General features: G+C 47.2%; 3 protein-coding genes across 3 annotated transcripts; 2 read left to right on the top strand and 1 right to left on the bottom strand.

Annotated features, from left to right (window-relative positions):
• Positions 1–17,238: 17,238 nt before the first annotated feature.
• CCR75_001286 (uncharacterized protein) lies at positions 17,239–19,807 on the top strand (the record flags this gene model as incomplete). Its single annotated transcript, XM_067959390.1, has 2 exons — positions 17,239–18,645; positions 18,707–19,807. 2 exons carry the CDS (start codon positions 17,239–17,241, stop codon positions 19,805–19,807), a joined length of 2,508 nt encoding a protein of 835 aa, XP_067819293.1.
• Positions 18,383–20,997, bottom strand: CCR75_001285 (uncharacterized protein). The gene is made up of 5 exons (XM_067959389.1): positions 20,726–20,997; positions 20,592–20,666; positions 20,159–20,517; positions 18,711–20,109; positions 18,383–18,649 (listed from the first exon to the last, which is right to left on the bottom strand). The coding sequence occupies exons 3-4, from the start codon at positions 20,264–20,266 to the stop codon at positions 19,909–19,911; spliced, it is 309 nt and encodes a 102-aa protein (XP_067819296.1). The 5' UTR covers positions 20,267–20,517; positions 20,592–20,666; positions 20,726–20,997; the 3' UTR covers positions 18,383–18,649; positions 18,711–19,908.
• A 243-nt stretch (positions 20,998–21,240) lies between these two features.
• CCR75_001284 (uncharacterized protein) lies at positions 21,241–23,013 on the top strand. The gene is made up of 4 exons (XM_067959388.1): positions 21,241–21,427; positions 21,493–21,562; positions 21,634–21,891; positions 21,975–23,013. Exons 1-4 carry the CDS (start codon positions 21,315–21,317, stop codon positions 22,536–22,538), a joined length of 1,005 nt encoding a protein of 334 aa, XP_067819295.1. The 5' UTR covers positions 21,241–21,314; the 3' UTR covers positions 22,539–23,013.
• The last annotated feature ends 3,237 nt before the right edge of the window (positions 23,014–26,250 follow it).

Genomic DNA, 26,250 nt, shown 5'->3' with positions numbered 1-26,250 from the left:
ACATTTTTTTCACATTTATTTTAGAACTGCCTGACTGCGCGGCTTGCCGGCAGCGGTTAGGTCGGTCTCTGGGGGCGTTCACCTTTCCCTCGTGAGGCTAGCGAAATCTTGCTTTAATTTCTGTATTCATTTTCAAGTTGTGTAGACACGGTGATCGGACTCACACTTGTTGAAATTCATCTTGATCATGAATTTGTCGATGGTTTAATTACACATGCGTGGCGACTGCTTGAGACCATAAGCGACCGCCTGAGCTTGCACACATGGTCCGGGTGTCCAAGCGGACATCGCTCAAGGTGTGGAACTTCAACACCAGACCAAGATTTCGGCCTACAACTCGTGCCATGTTCTTCCCAAAACTTATTTTTACAGGTTCCTAAGGACTTACGTAGCTCGATACTTACTCTCTTCTGTATTTGAGAAGTATCGCCCCAAACTGCCTCGGGCTGTGGTCACGCACACATAATAAGATCTCAACGATCTAATTCTGCAGTCGTAGTTAAAAAATAAATGTCGCGTATAGACAGGCGTTTAATAATTCTTTAAGTGTTGCTCTCTAGGCGAGCATCTTTGTTCCGGACCCCCAACTTATTCCGAGTTATGCTCCATGGGGTTGTGCACAGCCGTCGGAGTCTAAATGCAGAATGTGGTGGGTACGCCTTGTGCAGTCGTAAAAGCGACCGAACCACAAGTGAGGCCATCGCACCACTCTTAGTACATTTACACGCTTGTGGACAATCCAAGACATTCACAGATGGCCATCAGATGAACAAGATACAGGCATCGAACAAAACGATGCTGTCAATTTGCGCATGGCTTGTGCCTCTGAACCATAGAATTCTCAGTGATTACATCGAATTTGTCATCCACATCCAGTATAATGGAATCATCATTGTACAGTCACCTTATAGCTTGTATTTATCTCCAACAACACGTGCTTTGCTAATACAGATGCGCCTCTTGCAAGGTGGACTGCCATCTTCGTTAGAGGTATATCACGCTCAACAAACTTGAGCTTGCGACCTTCTAGCAAATGGCGTCGAATAAAATGGTGCGACGCCCCACAACCAAACTGGGAACGAAATGACAGAACCTTATTTCTTTGATTTGCGAAGTGTTAAGATTGATATTAACACCAGAGAAAGTAACATTAAGTGACTGTGCGCTTCGAGCAGCTCTCGTTGAGGGACCTGCAGATTCTCTTAACGTTGCTGGATCAGTAGGGCGCCCCACACCTACTGTCTCCAACTTTTATCTTATGGACCTCACCGCTGCGATTTCGCTTTTGCGTCGGACCCGCGTTCGGTATTTTTATTGGGAGTCAATCATTTCTTTAGTGTTACTTTGCAGTACGCGTAAGAAGTCAATCATAGGAGTACTGCCCTGTCTTCTAACAGCGATTGCATCTTTTTGCAATCGCTTGTAATTTTAAGAGCGAGGTTTCTTGCTCAGATTGTCCATGGGTTCTGGACCTTTCAATTCTTGTCGTCTTGGTGGACGATAAAGAACTCAAATGGGTGAACGCCTGCTTAAGCCTACAGTCCTCCTGTTCGCTTTAGACATTGCTTGATCAAGCTTCTTTAATCTAGATGGAAGAGGTGGGCTTTAACAGGACCACGATGATGAACACATTTGTCTACCAGTGTTGATGTATCAATGGATTAACACAGGATTCAACTTACTAAGCTCTGTGTGTTAGGAGTAAGCGTAAATGCCAAACTTACCCTGATTTGTATTTGCAAGCTCTGCGCCGGCCCTGAATTTGGCACGTACGTTTGTCTGAGTCGGGTCAGCAAATATGTATCTTGAAGCTTGATTACTGAGGCTCACGGCTCGTTCAGCCAAGTCAAAGATGCCGGAATTCACGTTTGTCGCATCATCAGGGTGTCGTCCTCCATGAGCTGCGCCACACGGCACTGCCCCCGGCTAAAATCCAGTGGACAATGGTGTGCGCTGCAGTTCTATCGAGCTTGGGTGCGTCCATCCGAATGGTCTCAGCTAATACGGCTGGGTGGAGAGCGTCTCAACAGTCCTGTTGAGAGTCTCGTTCCGTTCTGAGTCTTGAGGACGAACTCCGCCGCAGCATGGCTATGTTTCTCGGACGCGGCCATTCGCTTTTCGAGCACGAATGCCTCAAACTGCTCCAACCGAGCAACATGTTGCTCAGGAGAACTGTCTACGTGCCTGACCAAGGCTTGCTCACCAAGTCCCTGCGTCATGTGCTCAGCCACCTCCCGATGATGTTCGGAGAGGTGGGCGAAATGTGTCTAATCGATATTGAGGCTCTGCCGCACTGACACGCTCAAAGATGCGGGTCGCGGGAAGGACTGCAAGGGCTTCCAAGCGTAGGCGGACACATTTAAAGCTGCCTCACACCACAAGTACACACCTTCAAGCACAGCAAGGAAGCGGTGTGACCGTCTTTTCTCACGTGCAGTGAGGTAGTTAGTGGGGACCTAAACGACTTCACTCAACAAGCTAGGTACCTAAGGACAAGTGTCGGCACGGAAGCAGTTGCCCATCTTCACGTGCGCACTTGTTATCTAGAAAGTAGTTTTGAGACTGATATATATTAAACAGAATTAAACATAAAATCTTTTAACCAATGAATAGATGTCATCTCTGTAGGTTTGAATCTTTACGTGACGAGCATATTGCTCCGAATGCCTCTGCTCGCGGATGACGCTAGACGTCATCCCGTTCAATGTGAATGTACCTATATGCATCACATAAACAAGGGTGGCTCCCTACAAGAACAACATAAACTTGACGAGGCGAAGGAGAAAGCAGCCTTGCTTGATTAGCAAGGCTCTCAACAGCCAGAACTGTTGAGGTTGCAACAGGTACAGACCCCTGTACCTGGGGTGGAGCACACGCGTCGTCCGAGAACCTCAAAGATGGACATCTAAGAATTAAGAAGTCGAAGAGGACTCCCTTTTAAGGTGGTTCGTCAAATTGAACGTTGCCACAAAGGCTCGTCAGATCGTCGACGAGCAAATGCAAGTACCATTTGCTCAGTCAAATTTGGCAGGTCGTGCCAAAACTTGGGCACTAGGCCACAAGTTGCGCGACCCATATGTATTTGGCTCGGTATAGGCTTATAAAGCCCGATTCAAACAGATGTTCGAGCCGCCTAGGGCTGAGATCAGAGCTCGATCAGAGCTTCTGAAACTCATTCAAGGCAAGCGTGATGTTCACGCTTATGCCGAGGATATACGAGTCTTAGCGAGTTGTATCACGAGCAATCTAGTTCATGAACGCACGTTGGTTAAGGTGTTCATTCGAGGTCTTACGGATGGTCCCATGAACACCCACCTGTTTCGCTTGGAACTAAATACGCTTGAAAAAGCAACATCCGTTGCGGAACAGGAGAACTTAAGCTTGAGACAGGTTCAAGATAGTTCGTCATCGTGTCGTCCTCCAAGACGACACGGGCTGGGAGGTCCAGAACCTATGGACCTCTCTTATGTCGAAAGCGAGAGACCTCGCTTTTCGAGCAATAAGCGATTGCAGAAATGCAATCGCTGTCAAACGTTAGGTCACTACGCTCATGAGTGTTTGCCCCACACCTAGCACCGAGAGGTACTGAACAAAATTATGGACCGAGTGCCAAAAAGGGCAACGGTCGCGGGTCCGACGTTGTTGCGAAATCGCAACAGCGAGGCGGACCGCCAAAAAAAACGGTCGGGGCACTAGAAGCGCAACGTCCTACTGATCCAGCAACCTCAAGAGAATAAGCAAATCCCTTGACGAAAGTTGCCCCAGACACACAGCCATTATGTGTCTCTGCACCTGGCAAAGAGGTATCGCTCATCACTTTTTTAAAGTGACAAGAATTTGTCACTTATAGCCCTACTGGACTGTGGGCCGTCGAATAACTTGATACGTCGCCAGTCGCTAGAGATTGGTAGGCTCAAATATGTTGAGCGCGACATTCCTCCAACGAGGATGACGGGGGCGTCTACCGACAGGCACATCGATATTAGTGATGATACGCGTAGTGAAATTTTACTATACGTTAAAAGATTTAAAGTACGATGATAATTTCACCGCACCGTATTTGGATGACGAATTTGATGTCATCCTAAGTTTACCTTGGCTCAGAAAATATGAGCCAAGAATTAGCTGGCAGCATCGATCCGTAACAATGCCTGCCACTTGTTCATCAGACGGCATCTGTGGATGCTTGGAGCGTCCACAAGCGTGTGATGTACCAAGAGTGAATGCGATGGCCTCACTTGTGGTACAGCCGTCTGTGCGATTGCATAAGATCACAGTGTGATGACTAGTCACCCTGTGGAGTCAGCTGTGTGAATGCACAGGCAGCGCCGAAGGTCCACCACTCGAATAAGTCGAGTGGATTGATACTTGAATTTACGCCTAGCGGGCATCATCCAAGGAAGATACTGGTTGCCCGAAAGTACAATACGATGATCCTAGGTCGAGTCAACAGTCGACCGCAGAGGACCCGACTGTGATAGCGCGATCACAGTCGGAAGACGTTGAAGGAATAAGTTCCCACGTACTTGAGGAGAAATCTCCTGAAATAGTTAATGCTAAATTGACTAGATTTTAGCATCTCGAGGGATTAATCCCTCGGCCGCCTGTTGAAATGGTGTCCTAGAAAAAAACCAAGACATTAAATGTCTTGGTTAATGACGGATCAAGAGTAGGCGCTTATACCCTTAGATCTGTATGCGCCTCCGAGTTTAGCTTCGAAAATAACGAATTCACCAACCGTTAAACGTTAAAGCTTTTGAGAGATCTGCATAGTGGCAGAATCAAGCAGATCTGCGTACTCGTAACAGAGGACGAATACGTAACCGATTTTAGTCAGCGGTAATTTTTGCAGAGAACAAACGGATTCTCAGCAGCTCGTTGATGGACGAATTTGTCCTCGATGTAAATACTCGGATTCAGATACATATTTGGGAGTCACTTAAGGCAATTTTTTTTTCTTACAAAGATTTGATTGAATTCAGGGATGTATTACCTAAAGTAGTTCCATGCGAGTTACCTAGAGATAAAGGCAGATCGAGCTTAAACCGACTCGAAGTACTGTGTCATGAAGCAGTGGCCACTGCCTCGTGAACAAGTACTTGCGATCGATAAATTCTTTATTGATCCATTATAAGCGGGCAATGTAATGGAGTCAACCTCTCCACATAGCTCTCCAACCTTCTGCGTGCAAAAGACTACAGGGGGTGGCGGATAGTGCACGATTTTAAATAACTAAATGCTGCAACGGTACCAGATCAAACACCGAAACCTAGAAAAGACAAAATTATAGATGATATGTCTTAGCGTACCATCTTTTTGTCTATGGATCTGATGGATGGATTTTATTAGATCGCTATACGTGAATGGGGCATCCCGTGAAATGCTCTGGAAATGGCTAATAATACCACAGGGGCTTAGTAACGCGCCTGCAAAATTCAACAGATGCGTAACGAATCTGTTGAGACCGGTGCGAGAATTTGCACCAACTTGTATCGACGATGTTTTCGTGCACAGCCGGGCTACGGACGGGAATTTCAGAAAACTCACATTCTTACACTTATGCGACAGCATAAGTTGTACGCAAATTTTAAGATGTGTATATTCGCTGCAAGACAAATACCACTTCTTGGGTGCATCGTCGTAAATACGGTGTGCGCCCTGATCCCGAAAAAAGCAAGGCAATTACCGATAGGCCAGTTCCAGTCGATGTCAAGGGACTTGAAAGCTGCTTGACTAGCGGCGTACTTGCCCAAATACTCACGCAATTATGCCGAGATGACGGTTCATCTCTCTCGTCCCTTGGAAAAGACGAGAAATGATCATGTAACGCTGATTGTCAGCATTCCTTTGAGGGCATCAAGCAAAGCTTGATGCAATCACCCATGTTAACGATTGCAGGTAAAGCCAGGCCAGTCCATTTAGTCTGTGACGCCTGCGATTTCGCAATCGGCTGTGCGTTTATGCAATACGATACAGACGGCGCGGAGCTCGTCGTATACGGACCAGGCGTCATTACGCACGGCCGTAAACAGCCCACACCTCTCGTAAGAACGGCGAGTTGGCTATTCTTTTCGCTAGGTATAATTTCTCTGTGAAATATAAACCAGGCCGACATAATGTCGTCGCTGATGCGTTATCACGCCGACTCGATTTCGAGCCGGCTGCGCACTCCAACACTGAAAATAATCCCAGTGTTGCAACACTCGTTACAAGTGTTCCGTCGTCAACTTTGTTTGAAGACATAAAGAATGCCTACACAGAAAAAGTCCTTCTACATTTAATAAATTATTTGACGAATCCAATTCAATAAATCTTATAAAGATTTACTGGCGTTATATCGATCGTCATCCGATCGATACACAACACGAAACGGCCTGCTGTACTACACCGCCGTTGCCGATGACACTCCACGTGTCGTCGTCCCAGCGCACAATGATTTACGCTTGCGCATCGTGTACGAGTATCAAGACGCACCAATAAGTGGGCATCGTGGACGTGAGAAGAGTTATCTTACACTAAGTCGCGACTTTCACTGGCCCTGCCAGTATCAGTTCGTGCGCAAGTATATTCGTGGTTGCGAGCTGTGTCAACGGATGAAGCCTAACCTTTCATCCCGTGCACCTCTACAACCTCTACCACTTCCGGCAGAATGTTGTCAGTCCGTTTCTATGGATTTCGTCTTCGGATTTCTTGAAGACAATCACAAAAACAATGGAGTCCTTGTTTTTGTAGAAACAAGGACTCCATTGTTTTTGTGATTGTAGACAAATTCAGCAAGATGGTACATGTTGCTGCCGTACCGAGTCAGTTACGGCTCCAGGCTGTGCCGATGTCTGGTATACAGACTCCGCGGTTGACCTCGTGAGCTGCTCTCCAATATAGATCTACGGTTCACGGCGGAATTTTGGCAATTCGAGTTCCGAGAGATCGGAACACGGCTGACTATAGTAGCTTCTGATCATCCGGAGACAGATGGTCAGACGGAACGCGTCAACCGCGTCCTCGAGGAGACACTTCGACGTTACGTCCAATCGTATCCAAAATTGGAGCGAGTTGTTAACGATGATCGAATTCGCCCTCAACAAATAGGTGCATGCGTCTACAACGCAAACATTGTTCTTCGTGAATTGCTTACGTCATCCACGCATACCAACCTAAATAGACGGAACCATCAGTTTTAAAAGGGGGGGGGTGGACTTGCACAGGCACCAACTCTAGCTCATGCTCATCACGCGTCGAAGGTACCAACGACGCGAATCATGTCGATATCGGAGCAATTGACATCGAAAGAGAGAAGCTTAGCAATGGCGATGACACTTTTATTCCCAAAACAATAAATAGTACCAGCGAGTAATCCTTCGCTGAAGAAGAGAAAAAGCTTATGGCAGTGCGCAAAAAGCGCACTGGAAAAGACAAAAATAAGTGAGTCAGCAGAAGAAGTTTTGCTGGCTGGAGAATCAGTAGTCCGTTTCGTACATGACTTTATTGCTAACGCAGTGGACCGGCAGAAACGGAACGCAGACAAACATGAAAGAGCAAATGTTCTTGCGTTTAAAATTAATGATCTAGTACTACTGTTTACGGAAAACTTACCTAAGCATAGAGTCACTGATGAGGGTAGTAGTAAGTTACTACATAAGCTCATTGTGCCATTCCGTGTACTGCATTGCAGAGGCAATGGGTAATCAATAGAATTGCCACGAAGGATGCGAGCGCATCCTACTTTTTACGTTGTTGGCTCCGCCCGTACCATCAGCACGCGGCTTCTTCCGCGGACAGATCTGACCCCCGAAAGATTATTGTGATCACGAAAAGGACTTTCATTGTGAGTATGGGGATTCTCATGCCCAATTTGAAGTTCCTCGAAATCGCGATGAGCTGACGACAGCTCGTCACGAAGAGCGTGATACTTCCGTTCGTACTCCAACAGTGACTACGCACTTTTCGAATGGTTTCGATGCGGTGAGTCTGCACCTTCCATTCCAACGGGTGACGCTTACCTCGCTCGTGATCAAGACCCTCCTCCAATACATGAATGTAGTGGTCGAGTTTGTCGTATTCGACTTTAGATCCGACATTGGTGGATTCCCACGGTGGACAACATATTCTTGTGGAAAGTATCTTAAACCACCGTTATGTGAAGGGGTAGCAAACGAGTTATCTTGTTCGCTGTCGCCGTTATCCACCTTCGCATTATAGCTAGGAGCCTCGGTCCATGCTGGACGTTAAGGTTGAGGGCCTCGTCCGTGAGAATGACGAGACCCACCCGATAGATCTGAACGTACATCGGAAAACACGCGCCCTTGGCGCATGTAAATCGATTCCAAAACGTCAATCGTATCGGGCATCCCGATAGAGATGTGAGCCGTTCCTCAGGGCGAAGAAACGGAATAAACATCCACTTTCACTCGTTTCGTGTTGTCGACACAACACGGACAGGGATCACCCCACGTGATGCATGGAAGTGCTACCTCACAAGACAACCGAAGAAGTTTAAATCTTGCACCGGTTGGAGTTCGGTCTGGATTGCGTTAAGCTTTGAAGCCAGGCTTCGCGTCCAATGTCTTTGACATTGCGAATAAACGCGCTCCAGGCTCTCATTAACGAGCTTTTATCTCGCTTTTTGCTGCCATTATACCATCGACGCTTAAGAAAAACATCGAGATAAAAACCCTCCTCAGCGCGAAAGTTCTTCGCGCTGGGATCAAGACCATGTAGCTTTGTTGCAATAAAATAAGGGATATTTACTGTGAGGAGTAGTCTCTCCGGACAACCTACTGACAAGCCGTTCGTTCAAACTCACGGCTTCTTCTCAGGGGCAAGGCGAGACATTTTGTGGTCTGCACTGCCCTGAGAGGTACCCATTGCAGCAAGGGTACCACAAGATTTTCTATCACGATGGCTTACGCCGTCGTTATCACCACGCACAGTAATAAGTGCGGATGACGGCACGGGAGATGGTGCTGGCGATGAGGAATTATCCTCATCGTCTGAACTAAACCTGCTTCAGCGAAGGACTATCCGATTATGCCCTCTCATTTGAAGGCTCATTGTCAGTCGCCTGACGACGTTCTGGCGACAATTCCACTCTTCCCGAGTCGTCCATCTCGTCTGACAGGCATTCATAGTCAACCTTCAAAGAGGGTCGCATTCACGTGGTGCCTCACAACGTCCACTCAAAATATTAAGTGTTGCGGGAGAAGATGATAGTACGGCAGTCGAATTGTCTGCCGCAAGAGACAATAATGCGTCCATGTATCACAGCCGTAGGTTCCGCACTATTCGCTGACCGCATCGACCCGTTAACCATGCGATAGAATTACAAATAATGGTTTTGACCAATCAACATCGTTTTCAATTAGGTGGTCTTATACTGACTCCTCTATTCAATGACAGTCAGAGTGATTGTCATTGTCGCTTGAGGGGGGTGTAACGGAGTGTATCGTCCCATTAATTAAAAAAAAATATTACACTTAAAAGGTTGTTATCGAATATGTTATTTAAACGGTAGATAGTATTTGGAAAATTTTACTTCACATAATAACACTCGAAAAGCTTATTGATTGGTAGATATGAGCTTAAATTTTTACTTGCTCCGCGGTCCAGTCAGCACTGGACGCGCGCAAAGAGAAAGACAGATAAGAGTTTATTAAATGTTTTGTATTAGTATATAATAAGTTAGTCGAAAACAGATAGAAAACAGAAGAGCTTAATAATATTAAATACGATTTACTTTAACCCTCTTTAAAGCAACTGTTTTAAAGAGAGTCCTCCTCCACGTACTAGTCTACATAAAGTGATTCACCACTCGCAATGAAGTGAGTCACCACTCGCACTGTAGCAGTCCGAAGTGCTAAGTGGACTTAAGAAGTACAAGTCGGCAATGCCCCTCCCACACCGGCTGGGTATAAGTAGTCACCACGCATAATAGCATGCAGTCGAAGATTTCCTCTGCGCGATTTGGTAATATGGTGGTAAGCCATACATGTCTTTTATATTAGGCCGAGAACCGGATCTGCAGCTCCGCGTTTGTAAAATGCAGTGTAGGCGGACACGTCTCTACTTAGACACACACTCTAGCACATCGAGGAAGTGATTAGACCGTCTTCTCTTGCGTGTAGTGAGGAAGTTGTGGTGGGCAACTTAGCGACCTCGCCCAACGCACTAAGTACCCTAGCAAAGTGTCGTCACGGGAGCGGTGATCCGACTCCTCGTGCGCACTAAATAAGTAGGAAGTAAGTTTCAGACTGATTTATATTTAATCGTAATAAATATACATATACCTGTTTTTGCCAATTAAAATTGTCATCTCTGAGGATAACACTAATATGTATTGCGAGCATATATTTCTTGATACCTCGCGTAACGGATGACACTAGCCTTCATCCCTCCAAATGTGAATGCACCTATGTGCATCACATTCACAAGGGTTGGTCACAGCGTGAACTTCACCCAGTGGTGGGTCTAATTACTTTATATATGTAATTGACCATACCCTTAAGTACACCAAATGTACTTAACGGGGACTGTGTACCATAAAAGCAACTTTAGCCCTTTACACTACCCCCCCCTTTAAAGAACGATATTACTTTTTGAAATTTGTCAAAGAGGACAGAGGAACTGCGAGCTGCTTTTGCGCCGCTAGCTCTCTTAGTACTCTTGCCACCTAAAAGGGGCCACGTTGATGGGTCGTCTGCGAAGACGCCCACTCAACCTCACACTAAGCGCACGCGCCGCATTAATTCGCCGGCCGCGTCCAATGCCTTGGTCGGAACGCCGACAGCTACTGCTGCTGTCGCGTTAACGGGGCTTAAGGATCCCTCCCACTTCAATAGTGAGGATGCTGATCCGTCGCTCGGATCAGCATCCTCACTATTAAAGTATTGTCGACTACAACGAGTCGACGCCGTTGCCGTTACCTCATAGTAGTGATGCGGACAACAAGCTCATGAGGAGGGTTGATGGTGCTTTATTGCCCATCAAAACTTCACTCATTGCTCTCAATATGGAGACGACAAATTTTCTCATGCTGTCTCGTCGTCTGCGCTTGATAGCGCAGCGACAGATAATGAGAGCGCTGCCCATAAAGGCGCAGCCGCTTTTCCGTTGGGGATAACCACAACGCCTTATGCTTAGACCATAATCCATAATCGTTCTGACATAGAGCATTCGGGGCCTAAAGCTCCGCCGACGACACGTGAACGTGCTCAGTCGGTGTCACAAGCCAGTCGTTTAGAACGCGGCCATGTGAAGGTGGCATTCCAAAGATGTCCCCTCCATCTAAATGGCCTCGTTTAGACGGGCCAAGAGCGTCGCTCCTAGAGCGTACTATTCTAGACGCACATAAATATAATGGCGTCTTTAAATCATGAAGGGCTCAGGGAAAATTGCTTGGGCGTATTTTTCCTATCTCGGTCGGTTGCGTTCAATTGAACGCCCGACCAATACGAGGCGGAATTCTTGCGCCGCAATCATCTGCATTCCGATGCGATAAAACAGCGGTCGCAGCGGTTTAATTTCGCCCGCTTGCGTATGAAAAATATCATGAGCGGTATTGTACCCTAAGTTTCTTCTCACAACGCCGCTTCTGCATGTCCATTTGAGACTAGCCAAGATGCCTCAGCTGGTGCTCCTTTTCATAGGTAGACACATCAATACTTGGGTATCGATCGGTTCCCAAGAGTCGAAGCTTTCCACTGGACGCATGTGATGCGTGAGCATCGTGCCTACGCGCTTCATTAATCTGACGATGTATTCGTGCAGAGTAGGGCTGAGGACGGGCTGAGAGCAATAGAGTCGCACAAGCGTCATTTGGACGCTGTGTTGCAGACCCTAGAGGACGTACAATTGTACGTCAATTTGCAAAAGTGCGTCATAGAGGTCCCTAGGACCTGTGCTGGGTTGCATCGTAGGTATACACATGGTGTAGGAGCAGGCCCAGACAAGGTAAATCAGTAAAGGGATCGCCATTCCCACGGCATGTGAAGGATTGCGCCAATTCCTAGGGCTCGCTAACTATTTGCATAAAAGATAGCAAGAATTTTGCTGAGCAAACTTATTATTATCTGACCTCGTGAAAAAATAAGAATGAATTTGGTTGAAAGAAGAAGATGATGCGTTCACATCAGTGAAGCAATCTCTTGTAGAGGCACCGGTCTTGGCATGCCAGATTCGGATAAGCCCTTAAGTGTCGTCTGCGATGCAAGTAGTTTTGCAATCTGCAGCGCGCTCATGCAGAAGGATGACGACAGCATTGACGCGTCATCTCTTATCAGTCCCGGCTTTTAAAAGCCGTGAACTGAATTACCCCGTGCAAGAGCTGCTTTCAATAATATATGCTCTTGGTGTTTTGTGTGCAGCTATTGGGCACCGAACTAGTTACAGTTTACACGGATTGGATCACAGATCACTGCGGACCGCAATACACTCACCACACCTCTCGCCTTGAATGGCAAGATGGCTTACATTCTTCATATTTTTTTTAAAAATTGAATACAAGCCGGGTAAGTCGAATGTCTTGGCTGACGCTTTATTGCGCGAGCAGACTTCGAGGTAAGACACCAGGAAAGAGTGTCTAGTGCTAAATCACAGTTACAGCCGTCAACGTTCGCAGCCATGAAGGTTTGTACCACATGACAAGCTCGTTAACTTTTGAAATAAAAGAGAGCTACAGTCAGGACGACCATTGTCGGCTGCTGTTTGGGTTGGACTACTTTGGTAGACTAAAAGTAACACTTCTGTCGCACCTGAAATCTAAGCTTAATCGCTTTAGCTACAGTGATGGCCTAGTATGGCGTCAGCTGTCACCTTGTGATCCCTTGAGAATCTATGTGCCTCATGACACAGATCTCAAGCTGTTGATCCTTCACGAGCTCCATGATGCGCAATCCAGTGAGCATCTGGGCCGTGAAAATACACTCTTATGAGTGTCAGAAGAATTTTGGTGACCACACCTATATTGATGAGCGGCCAACTATATTTGCTCTTGCGAACAGTGTCAGCACATTAAGCCTGCAACGCTTGTGACTAAACGGACGAAGGTAAAGCAGCCGCGAGTAGATGGGCGAGATCGCCACTACTATCGGGCGCCGCCTGCACTGACGGATGCGGGTGGGAATCAACGCTTTCTTGTTGGAAGGTTGCTTGCCCACCGCTCCATGAAGCAAAGGTGTCAGATCCTAGCCACCACTCGGTTCAATGTCGCTAGTGTGTTTTTCAATCCTTGGGGCATCACAAGCCACTCCCAAAGCATACCGCTTGGGGTTCTTACTGCCGTTTTGGCTACATCGGACTCTCTCATGAGTACCTGATAGTAGCCATCCTTCAAATCCAACGCGGAAAAGATAGTTGACTTTCCCATGAAGTTCAACAAGACATCTTTCTGTGGGATTGGTGTTTGCGCCGATATGTCGCCGTGTTCAGCTTATTGTAAGCATGAATAACGCGCCATCCACCTGTGACTTTTTGCACACAAAAGGTCGGGCTGCAGTGAGGCGATTTGCCCTCACGCACCTATCCGCTTGGCTCGCTTGTCAAATAACACATTGATATAATCAACTTGTTCTTTCGGCAACGGCCATTGCCTGGCACAATACTTGGTGCCAGGTTCGAGGTCTTCTCGTGCCCGATGTCCCTATCTGCTAGGCGGCTCGGCACTTCTTCTGGGAACACATCGCGATGTTTCCACAGAACTCAAAGAACAGACTGCCTCTCAAGGCTTCTCAGCCTTGAGCAGCAAACCGCTTCTTTTTGGTCGTTTCTAGGACGCTCTCGTCCCTTGCGGACAACGAGCAACAGTCCACCAAGGTCCCTTCTGGAATTAATGTGACTTTTTTCGTGGATCTTTCCTTCCTTTATTTTGGCAAGGAACACATCCCCCGACATCTCCGGGAGATTTACTATCTCCTCGGCAGATTACAGACTTGCCGGAGTACTTCAACTTAGGATGCCTCCGCAATTTCGTCTTTGACGACCTCGAGCACCGTTAAAGGCTTGTCCTCTTTAATAGGAACTGATCCAAAGGTAACTCGTTTAAATGTGCCATTGATCATCCTAATCTGTCGGGTACTCGTTCTTCGAGCCACCACGACCTTTGACTGGGAAACGGGTGCCGTTGCTCTCCTGGCTAATGCACCTCTTCCAACCACACCAGGTTCTACGCACTGTGCCAGTTTATGCGACGCTTGACTTTGTGTCAGCTCACCGTCTACTACCACAGGCTCTCGGCTCTGTGCAGGACTTTCGGATGCATGACTACTTGCCATCGTCCTAGAAACTACACCAGTATGTACAAGCTGGGTAGGAATTGGTGACGTCTGACATCCTGACATTCCGTCAGCGCACCCTCAACTGTGTTTGACACGACATCAGTTGCATACGCCTCTCACAGGAGCACATCCTTTCCGGTGTCGTGAGTTGAGTTCGCAACTGTGCGTGAGCGCCCGTCTATCGATAGTTGGTGTTTTGCCAATCATGGCATGCCTAGGATGAGGTCATATCGATACTCCATACCTAGCACTGTGAACTTCTCTTAACAAGAGAAGTCAAAAAGCTGAAGGCGAGTTCTACCTGAACTCCCTCAGACTTAAAAAACGAGCGCGCCGTTCGCTAAACGAACGGTCGTCTTTTCTCGCTGTTATCCTGGCAAAGCGACTCAAACATCGCCGGTCTCTTTCATAGAGCCGCGCGTTTTACAAAATTTTGTGATGCACCCGAATCCACTAGGAGGGTCATCACCTGGTCATAGACTCTTACTTGAGCACTATAGACCAGGAGGGTTGAGGTCCATAATTTTGAGACCTCAGGGACTATACTACCCATTTATTCGACGACTCTGAACTTAGGGGTAGCTTCAGATTCCGCGTCAGTAGGGCATCCAGCCCTTACTGCGCTTCTGCATTTACCGACCCCTCAGTGGTCGATGCAGAACTCATGCGTCTCGCACGTTGGTTCTTGCCATCGCCCATTGGGAACGGAGTCCTCTTGCTGGGCATCTTCGCCCCAGCAGGGACCCTGGCATAGCAGCGAGCCATCGTATCGCCGCGCTTGCCGCATTTAGAACAGACCACGTCTGTATTGCCTAACTCCATGGGAGTGGCATCTGACCTCTTGGCCGACGGCTTATACCAAGCTGTCGCCGAGGCACTGTTGTAGGATTGCTGCTCAACTAAGGCAATTTGGATTGCCTCTTCTATCGTCGACGGCACCTTCCTGAAAAGGGCCTGTCGCGGTGGGCCATGCCGCAGTCCGTTCATAAACGTGGGCACCTTAATGTGCTCCGGAATCGGACCTACGGTAATGGACGCCGGCAGCGAGCGCATCTCTTGCACATACTCATGCAAAGATCGCGTCGCCTGTAGCGCTCCAAAGAAGCGCGCCTGAAGCAACAAATCGTTCTTCGGCGGCTGGTACATGGGGCGAATCTTTTTCTTGAAGATCGCCCATATAGGGAATGCCATTCTGTTCACCATAAGCGCCGTTTAAGCCCACTCTGAGGCCTTGCCGCCCAGGTGCGACATGGCGTACGACACCATCCGGCTATCGTACTCGATGAGCTGCGCGACACTGCATCGGTCCATGGCTAACAGACAGTGGACAAACGTATGCGCTGCAGCTCCATCGAACTTGGGCGGGTCCATCCGAATGGGCCTCGGATGATGCGGGCCGGCAGAGAGCATCTCAACAGTTCTGTTGAGAGCCTCGCTCCGAGCCTGCTCATGCCTCAGCTCATCCTGAGGCTGAGTGACGGACTCCGCCGCAGCATGCCTTTGTGCTTCGGACGCGGCCCTCCGCTGTCCGAGCACGAATGCCTCAAACTGCTCCAACTGAGCAACATTTCGCTTAGGAGGACTACTCAGGAGCCTGGCCAGGTTTTTGTTCACCAAGTCCCTGCGCCATTAGCCCTGCCACCTCCCGATGATGTTCGGAGAGGTGGGGAAATGAGCCCAATCAATATTGAGGCTCATCCTCACGTACACACGCAGAGATGCGGGTCGTAGGAAGGATTTCAAGTGCTATCGAGTGTAGGCGGGGCACGTCGTAATGCGGCCATGCTCTAATTAGACACACACCCTAGCACAGCGAGGAAGCGGTTAAACCTGCTTCTCTTGGGTGCAGTGAGGTAGTTGTGGTGGGCGCGCAAGCGACCTCACCCAACATACAAAGTACTCTAGTTAAGTGTCGTCACGGGAGCGGTAATCCGTCTCCTCGTGCGCACTTACCCCATACCTTTTTTACCAATTAAAATGATATCTCTATAGATATCATTTAAAATGTATTGCGAGCGTATCTTTCTAGATACCTCGCGTAACGGATGACGCTAGCCGTCATCATGGATGACGCTAGCCGTCATCATGGATGACGCTGGGCGTCATCCCTCCTAATGTGAATGCAGCCATGTGCATCACATCCACAAGGGTTGGTCACAAATGTGCACCACACCCGAGTGTTGGGTCTAATTACTATTATTTAGTAACTGACCATCCCCTTAAGTACACCAAATGTACTTAACGGGGACTGTGTAACATTAGGGCAACTTTAGCCCGTTACACTTGAGGTATGCTCTGGTTTTGTTTCTGTCGGAGTGACGCGATTTTTTGCTGCCTGTGATCACTGCTTCATTCATAGTAGCGAAGGATAGTCCTTTTAAAGCTGGCACGTCGGGAGCGATTGTAGGTGGCATGACAGTTTGGTTGAAGTTCCTGTGGAAGAAGGAAGTCTGGAGCAATGGGAAGAGTGATCTCGAGGGGAGATGATCTCGAGGGAAGATGTCTCGGGGATGATCTTCCGAGATTGCGAGGTGGGAACTTTAGGGGACTTCCTTGCGTTGCTTGCGAGGCTCAGATCAAAAAGACTAAAAAGTGTCCTATCCTGCGAATAAGACAAAAGTGTCCTAATCTGTGAATAGCCGATAAAAATGTCCTATTCTATGTAATTTCTCTTACTTAATTAAGTAATTGACTATCCCCTTAAGTACACCAAGTGTATATTAACGGGGACAGCGTAACATTAGAGCAACTTTAGCCCGTCACATGCAGGTGGCCACATCGCCTATGGGTGGCAGCCAATTGCTAAATAAGCAGCACTATTTCAGAAACAACTTTAAAAAACATCCTTCGTGGAAAGGGACTTCTAACAAATACTTGAATAAAGATGCATCAATGTCTATATTTTGAAAAGTCAGAATAACTTGGATTTTATAAAAAATGATTTTTCTTCTCATAAGTTTGATTGGCACTCATGACGTTTAAACGAAGTAGCACCAAGAAGGTGTCAACGAAGACTCAGAAGCATGGGTTTATCCGCGCCAACAGCTCAGATGGCAAAAACCCGTTCGACGTGCGTGGAAATGCTAGTAAACAAAAGTACGAAGTGATCGGACGGCGCGTTAAAGGCGCCGGTCGTAACGTCGCAGCTGCTCGTGCCGAGGCCGAGCGCAAGCGTAAAAAAACCCTTGGTGCTGAATATAAAGCGCGTAATCGAAGCAATGTGTTTAAAGACAAGCGATTGGGAGAACAAGACCCAACGCTTTCAATTGAAGACAAGATGATGGCGCGTTTCCAGACTGAACGCAAGCGAAAGCTTCGGCACGCGTCTGCCTTTGCGCTTCACGACTCGGAGTCCGAGCAGGAAGATGACCAATCGATGTTTTTGACCCATCGTGGGGCCAAAATCACCGAAGACTATGATGCACGGAATCACGACGATGAAGTATTGGACGAAGACGATACAAAGGAGAGTCGACAACTCGATCGAAACATTGTGCACGAGCATCACTTTGGTGGTGGAGACACGGACACGAAGGAAGGCGCGTCGACGCGTAAATCGCATAAAGAAGTGATGCATGAAGTGATGATGAAAGCTAAATTCTTTAAAGCCGAACGGCAAAAACACAAAAGTAGTCAGGACGATTTGACTGAAACTTTGGACGATGGATTTGCCACTGTCCGACAATTGCTAAAATTTCGTCCAACGCGTGCAAGTGGCCACTTGGACGTGGTTACCGAGCCATTGGATGACTTTGATACTCTCACGCGAGAATTTGCCTATGAAGCCAAAGTAAAAGCCACGGAACGGCGCTTGACCCCTGACGAACTTGCTGCAAAAGAACGAAATCGACTGCAAGAACTTGAACAGAAGCGTGTAGCGCGAATGAATGGCATTGACGAGAGCGATGATGAGAAGAAACGAGGAAAAGGCAAGAAAGGCAAATCAAAGCCAAACGTTCGAACAATCCAGATGGTACCCACTGATGATGATCTCATGGAGACATATACAAAAGAAACTTTATCTGCGAGTGAAGAGGAAGACGTTTTGGCAACACCAGTGGACGTTTGGATTGAAACCAACGAGCATGAGGTTGTTAGCAAGGAGGCAATGGATGTTGACAAACAAGACGCGCAAGAAGCAGCAGCAGAGCTTCCGTATGTGTTTGAATGCCCTCACTCGCTCGACGAATTGACAGCTTTGTTTCAACGCCACGCTTCCGAGTCATACGCGAAACGAAGGCTCATTCTGGAACGGATTGTGACGTACTTTAATCCGCGACTGAGTGTTGAGAATCAACTCCAGATGAAGCGCTTTTTTGCCGTATTAATGCGTTATTTTCTCACCATTGCAAATCACTATGCTGAATACATGCACGATGTACGTACACTTTGATCGATCATGTATTTTTTTTTGCCAAAAATTGACGTTTTTGATGCAGTTAGATACGTTGGCGGTTACCCTGTTTACGCTGGCTCAGCAAATGGGGGATACGTCGGCTCTTATTGTCCGCGAGTTCCTGTCGCAGCTGTATACACGTTTGCATAAACGAGAAACAACCTCGGCATGGCCAACACTCCCCGAGTTGCTCTTGTTGAAGAGCTTAACCGCCATCTTTCCAACGTCCGATTTGCGCCATAATGTCGTGTCGCCCATGGAAACTTTGCTTAGTGAAAGCTTGGCACGGGGTACGATTAATTCGCCGCAGGAAGCGACGCAAGCACTTTTTGCCGTGTCGCTGTCGCTTGAAATCACTCAGTCAAAGGCGCGATTTATGCCCGAAGTCATCACGTTTCTTACGCGCATGTTACGTGCCTTTGTTACGATCCAAGACGAGAAAACAACGAGTACCCATTGGTTACGGTCTACGTTGTGGGCATATGTAACCACGCACGCGAACGAGAAGGAACTGACACTTCCGCGGCTTTCATTGGCTGAAAATACGTCCTGTGCCGGCGCCGAAGTCTTGAGCTCCTTGCTCGTTCTGATTGACGTGGCGTCGGCTCAGTACGCGTTTCTTCCGTCGTTTGACGAGCTCTTTTACCCGCTCTATTTACTTTTACATGCCTTACTGAAGCAATTGGATAATGTCGAGCTCGATGCCGCGAATGCCGTGGTTTCGACGCTCCATACGCGTCTAAAGACGTGCTGGAACACGCGACGTCCGCTTCGATTACAGAGTTTTGCACCGACGATGCTGCCGACGTTGGATCCGCTCTACGATGCGAATTATACGGTACGCAAAGACAAGATGGCGCCTAAGGATACGGCGCAATTAAAGCAATTAAAGCGGCAAGTAAAGCGGGCTCGGAAGGGCGCCGCACGAGAGCTTCGTCGCGACGCGGAGTTTATTCATCGGGAAAAGCAAAAGGAAGAGGAAACGCGACTGGCGGTGAAAGAGGAGAAACAGAAGGAGATTCGTCACTGGCTGGAGGAGCAAAATGCGACGTTTAATCAGCAAGTGCGCAAGGGCGGCAACATGCTTAAGGGAGGAGGGTCTGCTCGAGGACCTGCGCCGAGAGCGCGCACACATAAGAAGTAAAGCAAAGGCGTTTAATACGATTGAATTTGGACCATAGATTATGTTTTTTTTAGTGCATTTCGTGGCATTCTTTACGTAAAATGCAGAGGTAAATGTCGTATCTATTGACGGTCTTTCTTGGGTACATTTTTCTTGGTATATTGACGCGTGGGGGGCATGGGAAGAATGTTCGATAACCCCAAAAGATGCGCAACGCGGTCTGAAGGCTGTGCGCCGACGGACATCCAGTAATGTACGCGCTGACTGTTTACACGAAGCTCTTTGACCCCGTCGCTGGCGGCGATGGGATTAAACGTGCCAAGCTACACAGAGACCGTTAATTATCGCAAGTGGCACGTAGTATACACGCACAATTTCAAGATGCTTTCCGTCACGAGGAGCGCGCGCGTCTGCCGCGACGATGCGGTAGAATGGTACGTCTTTGCGCCCCCAACGGGCCAGACGCAGTCTTACTACCATGTTCCGTGCGGGAATGGCTACGAGTTATAAGTGTGGCAGACGTAATGTTGGCTCTATGACGTAATCTTTGAAGCAAACATACGACACAACGTGAGTACATGCCCTGTCTCTGACCATAGCAACTTTATTTAAGATTTAATGGGTGCGGTCTCACGACGACGACAATCATTCCAATATCATTTCCACCTCCTTAAGAATAAATGCCTTGATCGCGTCCAAGAGGTCCGTTTTCACGTCATTTGGCACCAGTGCTGTGGTTTGCATTTTCATACATAAGAACGTTAGTATCCGTATGTCCCGCCGTTTGCAATCGCGTCGAACGCACCTCTTCCTCTGTGTGTAATCGCTTCAACTAGATCTTCTACCGTAACCTGGTCAATCCCCTTCGTACGGATCACCTCTATGAACACCGAATTGGCTCAGTACCACAAGTAACCAATTGTTCCACTAATAAGGAACCTTTGCATTGTCGCCTCATTTCTTCGCGCCAGCCGCAAACGACCAATTGGCGGCGCAAAAACTCCTGAAGACGCTCTTTTTCCCCCGTTTCTACGAAACGCTCGCATAATCGCACCGTTTCGTCTTCGTCCTGTCGTGTGTAATCACTTGCCGTCCTGTTAGTGGATAAGGAACGCGACCGCTTCGTGAAAGTGCGCTTACTCACACAAGGCAACGAAAAAAACGTACCCTTCCATCTTAACGACGTTTTTTCCACCAATAGTCCGCCCTCGTTATTTCACTGGCTAAAACAAAATACGTTCGGTCTGGCTCGAAGCTGTCCGGACCAATGACGTCCGATCGTGTCGCGGGCGGGCGTAAAGCCAGGGCAGACGAAAAAAGTGTCCGGTCGTGTTCAGTACCCGTTTGCGTAACTCGGCTTTGACGATACTCACTCGTTCGTGCGCGCGACTTGGCACTAATTGTATCAAGTCCAAGGTTTTTTTTGTCGTGCGGTCGCGTGTATCGTAGTCCCCCTATCTACAACGCATCGAGGCTCGTTTCGGGTGCGTACGCCACTGCACGTTCGACCTCGTCGACGCAGGAAACCATGGAACAGGCGCTGCAGCTTCCGAGGCTGCTGCATCTAGACACCTTTGTGGCACAGCCCAAGTTCTTAGACGTGATTGCACCTCCGACGATGCCATTTCCCCCTCCAAAGTGGTAAGAAAGGGTGCTTTGAGGGGACGCAAAATGTGATCAATTGGACTCATTCGTGTTTTTCACAGGTGTGTCCACGAACCTCCGCGGACAATTTCGTTGCTTGATGTATACAAAGAACAAGTATTGATTGCCACGGTGCGTGTGTAGTACAGATTGGTAGTGTTACGATACTATTATTGTTGCTAACGATGGGGGTTTTGCTATAGCATACAGTGGATCAGAAGGCGTTTTATCTCATTGGAAGGAACGCGGCCGTGTGCGACCTCGTGCTAAGTCATTGCTCCATCTCACGACTACACGCTACGATTGTCCACCATGAAAAAGGCACGACGTATGTGATTGATCTCGGCTCGGCGCATGGAACATTCGTGGACGGGTCAAAGCTCCTGGCACTGCAACCAACGCTCGTAGTCCACGGCTCGATCCTTACTTTTGGCGGCTCGTCACGGTCGTATACGTTTAAGGTATTGCTTTACTGTTGTTCTACTTAATTCTTATTTTGATAAAATATTTGACGAAACAATTATAATTGATCTACTATTTGCAGTCGTTCGATTCGCGGGAGCAAATTGCCGAAATGCTCAAAACCCGCGTAGGGTTGCCTCCTGACGAGTTGCATTTGCAAGAAAATACGTTATTAAATGCCCAAATTTCACATCGACTCGAATTGTCGCCAACGCGACGGAAGTTGCCTCCAATGTTTCCGATGGACCCCATGAGTCAAGGTGCCGAGCTTCCAGCCGTCACTTCTGACCAGGATGCACCCATGTTGATGGCGTCCGAGTGCGACCGCCCAAGCAGTGTCGATGGCGATCAGCTTTTAGGCCTTACCGGCGTTGGTCCGTTACGAAAGCGTTCTCGAGGACAGTCTGGAAACTCCCAGGCCTCGGGATCGTCAGACCAAAGCGGGAGCACAGCGGATCTCAGTGTGTGTCTCGACGATCCCACGGACGAACAGCAGGGCGAGCCCAAGCGGGTTCATTTTTGTGGGCAAGCGCCTGAGATTATTCCAAGTGCTAAAGTGGCGATGGAAGACACAATTGACTTGGAATTAGGAAACGTTACGGTTCATGGGGAGTTGCAATGGACAGAAGTTGCCAACAGCGATTGAATTATTGGCAGAGAAAGAAGCAAATTTGTGAGCTGCAACAAGTTGGTGGTGGGTTTCGGACGATGATTTGCAAAGGACATATATCAGATAAAGGAAATTGCCAATCTTTTGGCAATTTAGAGAGGTACAGTTCTTGAGTGCTTGTCTTGGTAGCCACATGCAAGGCAAGATCATGGTTTATACGGCAAATACCGTTCGAGCTTACCACAGGAAAGGGAGAAAGCGCTGTGATGAGGCATTTAGTTACGTCTTGAACACGTCACGGATGTCTGGTGACGGTATTTGCAGTGCTGGGAAATTTTTTTAGGTCAGTTATTACACGAGTTTTATAATTTATCAACTTGGTGAAACACATATAATAATGCAAATAAGGTTTTGTCAAACGACATTGCGTTGGGTACTGAAAGAAGGAAATTCTGTTGAAGTATCGTAGAGTTGAAGTTGCGACTTGTTGCCAGCAACTTCGAGACTAAAGACTGTAAGTTTTTAAACTTTTGAAACTGTGGCAATTTGAAGTTGCTAAGATGCTTTTTGCTACTTTCATTGTCTCATATTAAAGTCAGTCCGCTGCCTCAGAACACCAAACTGAAGCCGAGTAAATAAAAATAAAATAGATTTAAATTACGTCGTCAGCCTTTCGGCAATGCCATAATTGCGGTCCACAAGGTCATCCAACTTCACAGATCTCGTCATTTTGACCTTGGCAATCTTCCAATGAAATTTAGACTGCAGTCGTTGACATTCACCGCATCGCCAAGAAATTTGACCTTCAAGCCTTCCACTCCAGATTTGTCCACTTCGACCATCACAATTAGCGTGACCTTGCGACTTGAATAGCATTTGAGGCTTCCATTTAAAGCCTACTGGTGCGACGTGATGTCAAGGTTAACCGTATCAATTTAGCGATTATGTGGGACACCGCTAGTCTCACAGCTCCCGCCAAACATTCAGCATACTGCGGGCTGTCTGTGTATTCAGCACCGCCCTTCCGATTTTTTGTGCTGTATGGAAGAGAGCGCCGGTGTATACAATGCCGCTATGTACGCATGCATGTAGAAGCCTTGTGTAACAGGGTGTATCGTTTCATGAAATTAACACTTAAACGTTGTTAATTAATATAATATTTAAGAAGGTAGATAATATTTGGAGAACATTACTATATATAGTAATGTTCAGAAATCTTATCCAGAAATAGGTATAGGCCATTATATTTATTTATCCCGCAGAATAATCAGCTGTAAACGTGAGACAAATAAGATTTCAATTGCATGTTTAGTATTAGTTTATAATTAAGTTAGCATTAACAGATAGAAAGAAGAGATACTTAATTATATTAATACAGTTTCCATTTAACCCTCTTTAAGTTAGTTGTCTTAAAGAAATGTCTTCCTCTGCACGCACTAGTGTACGTGAAGTAACGTAAGGCACCACTCGCAACTGAAGCAGTGCGAAGTGGACTTTTACTGAAGCAGTACAAGTCGTAGTTCCCCGTTACACCTTGTGTGATCAAAAGAGTAGAGATATCAACGGAGAGGGGTTAAGTGTATTAACCTAAAATATAATCATCCAAAAGAACAGCTGCATCGAGAGGGAGGAAGGGGAAGGGTCGCGTAAATAGAAGACATAATTACAACTGGAATACCTGAATCATATGCTTTTCTTTACCCGTATCTTCTCGCCAGCCTCATTTAGATACAAAACATCCTTTATAGCTATTTTTTATTTCCGACACTGCACAATATTTCTTGCCGTGGTGGAGGTAGTGTGTAACAAGGTGTACCGTTTCATGAAATTAACACCTAAAGGTTGTTAATTAATATATTATCTAAAAGGTAAATAATATTTGGGAAATATTACTTTACACAGTAATATTCGAAAGGCTTATCCATTAATAGGTATAGGCTATTATATCTACTTGCTTCGCGGTCCAGTCAGCACTGGTTGCGCGCAAAGGGAGAGACAGATAAGACTTTATTACATGTTTTGCATTAGTATATAAATTAAGTTAGTATTATATAGATATAAACAAAAGAACTTAATTATATTAAATACAGTTTACTTTTAACCCTCTTAAAGCAAGTGTTTTAAAGAGGGTCCTCCTCTGCACGTACTAGTGTCCGTGAAGTGACGTGAGGCACCACTCGCACTGAAGCAGCGCAAAGTGGACATGTACTGAAGGAGTACACGTCGGCAGTTCCCCGTTACACCTGGTAGCACTTTGTAGTCCGTCCAATGACCACAGTTCTATCATCCAACATGTCCATGTTAGATGATAATGGAAATACGCATCACGTTTCGTGTGATAGCTACTCCTTTCTAAAAGACATAGAAAGGAGTGCGGTCGAACGAATAAGTTCGACCGTATGGAACGACGCCATCTTGGCCATGCTGTCCGGTTTGGACAGAGATGCCCTCCATTTAGCCATCACCAAGTTCATACAACATGAACTTGACGACGCGAAGCAGAAGGTAGCCTTGTTTAATCAGCAAGGCTCTTAACAGGTGGAAATGTTGAGGTTACAACAGGTATACCTGGGATGACGCACACGCGTCGTCCCAAAACCTTAAAGATAGACATCTCTAAGTATAGGGGAGCTCCATCTTAAGATTGTTCGTCGAGTTGGACTCGCCAAAGGTCGCATGTTCTAAGCATTATTCAGAAGCTCTGGTTGAGCTCTGAATTCAGCGCTAGGCGGTTGAAACGTCTGTTTGAGCCGGGCTTTAAAAGCCCCTAGCGACCCAAAGACATATGGGCTGCGCAACGCAAGGCCTAATGCCCAAGTTTTGGCACGACCTGCCAAATTTGACTGAGCAAATGCGACTTGCGTCTGCTCGTCGACGATGTGACGAGCCCTTATGGCATCGTCGTTCGTCATCGTATCGTCCTCCGAGACGACACGAGCTTAGAGGTCCAGAACCTATGGACCTCTCCTATGTCGAAAGCGAGAAACCTCGCTTTTCGAACAAGAAACGATTGCAGAAATGCATTCGCTGTCAAAACTAGGACACTACGCTTATGAGTGCAGTACCTGGGGCGAGAGGTACTGAACATAATTATAGACCGAAGCCAAAAAGGGCAACGGTCGCGTGTCCGTCGTTGTTGCGAAATCGCAACAGCGAGGCGGACCGCTAAGATAAAACGGTCGGGGTTAGTAGGGGCAACGCCCTATTGATCCAGCAACCTCAAGAGAATTTGCAAATCTCTTGACTGAAGTTATTACAGACACACTATCAGTATGTGTCTCTGCACCTAGCGATGAGGTATCTCTCATCACCTTGAAGTTAAAAGTGACAAATGCTGTGTCACCTAGAGCGCTAGAGGACTGTGGGGCGTCGAATAATTTATTCGCCCAGTCGCTAGAGGATCGTAGGCTCAAATTTTATGAGTGCGACATCCCTCCAACGAGGATGACGGTGCGTCTAGCGACAGGCGCATCGATAACGTAGTAAAATTTCACTACACGTTAAGAGTTTTAAAGTACGATGATTATTTTATCGTACTGGAATTTGATGACAAATTTGATGTCATTCTAAGTATACCTTGGCTCAGAAAATATGAGCCAAGGATCAGCTGGCAGCATCGATCCGTAAAGATGCCTGCCACTTGTTCATCAGATGGCCATCTGATGAACGTCTTGGAGCGTCCACAAGCGTGTGGATGTACTACGAGTGAGTGCGATGGCCTCACTTGTGGTACGGTCGTTAGTACAAC

The sequence above is a fragment of the Bremia lactucae genome, linkage group LG15 (genome assembly GCF_004359215.1).
Source record: "Bremia lactucae strain SF5 linkage group LG15, whole genome shotgun sequence".
In the NCBI taxonomy this organism is placed as follows: domain Eukaryota; phylum Oomycota; class Peronosporomycetes; order Peronosporales; family Peronosporaceae; genus Bremia; species Bremia lactucae.
The sequence above is the reverse complement of the archived record's forward strand: the minus strand, read 5'-3'. Positions and strand labels throughout refer to the sequence as shown.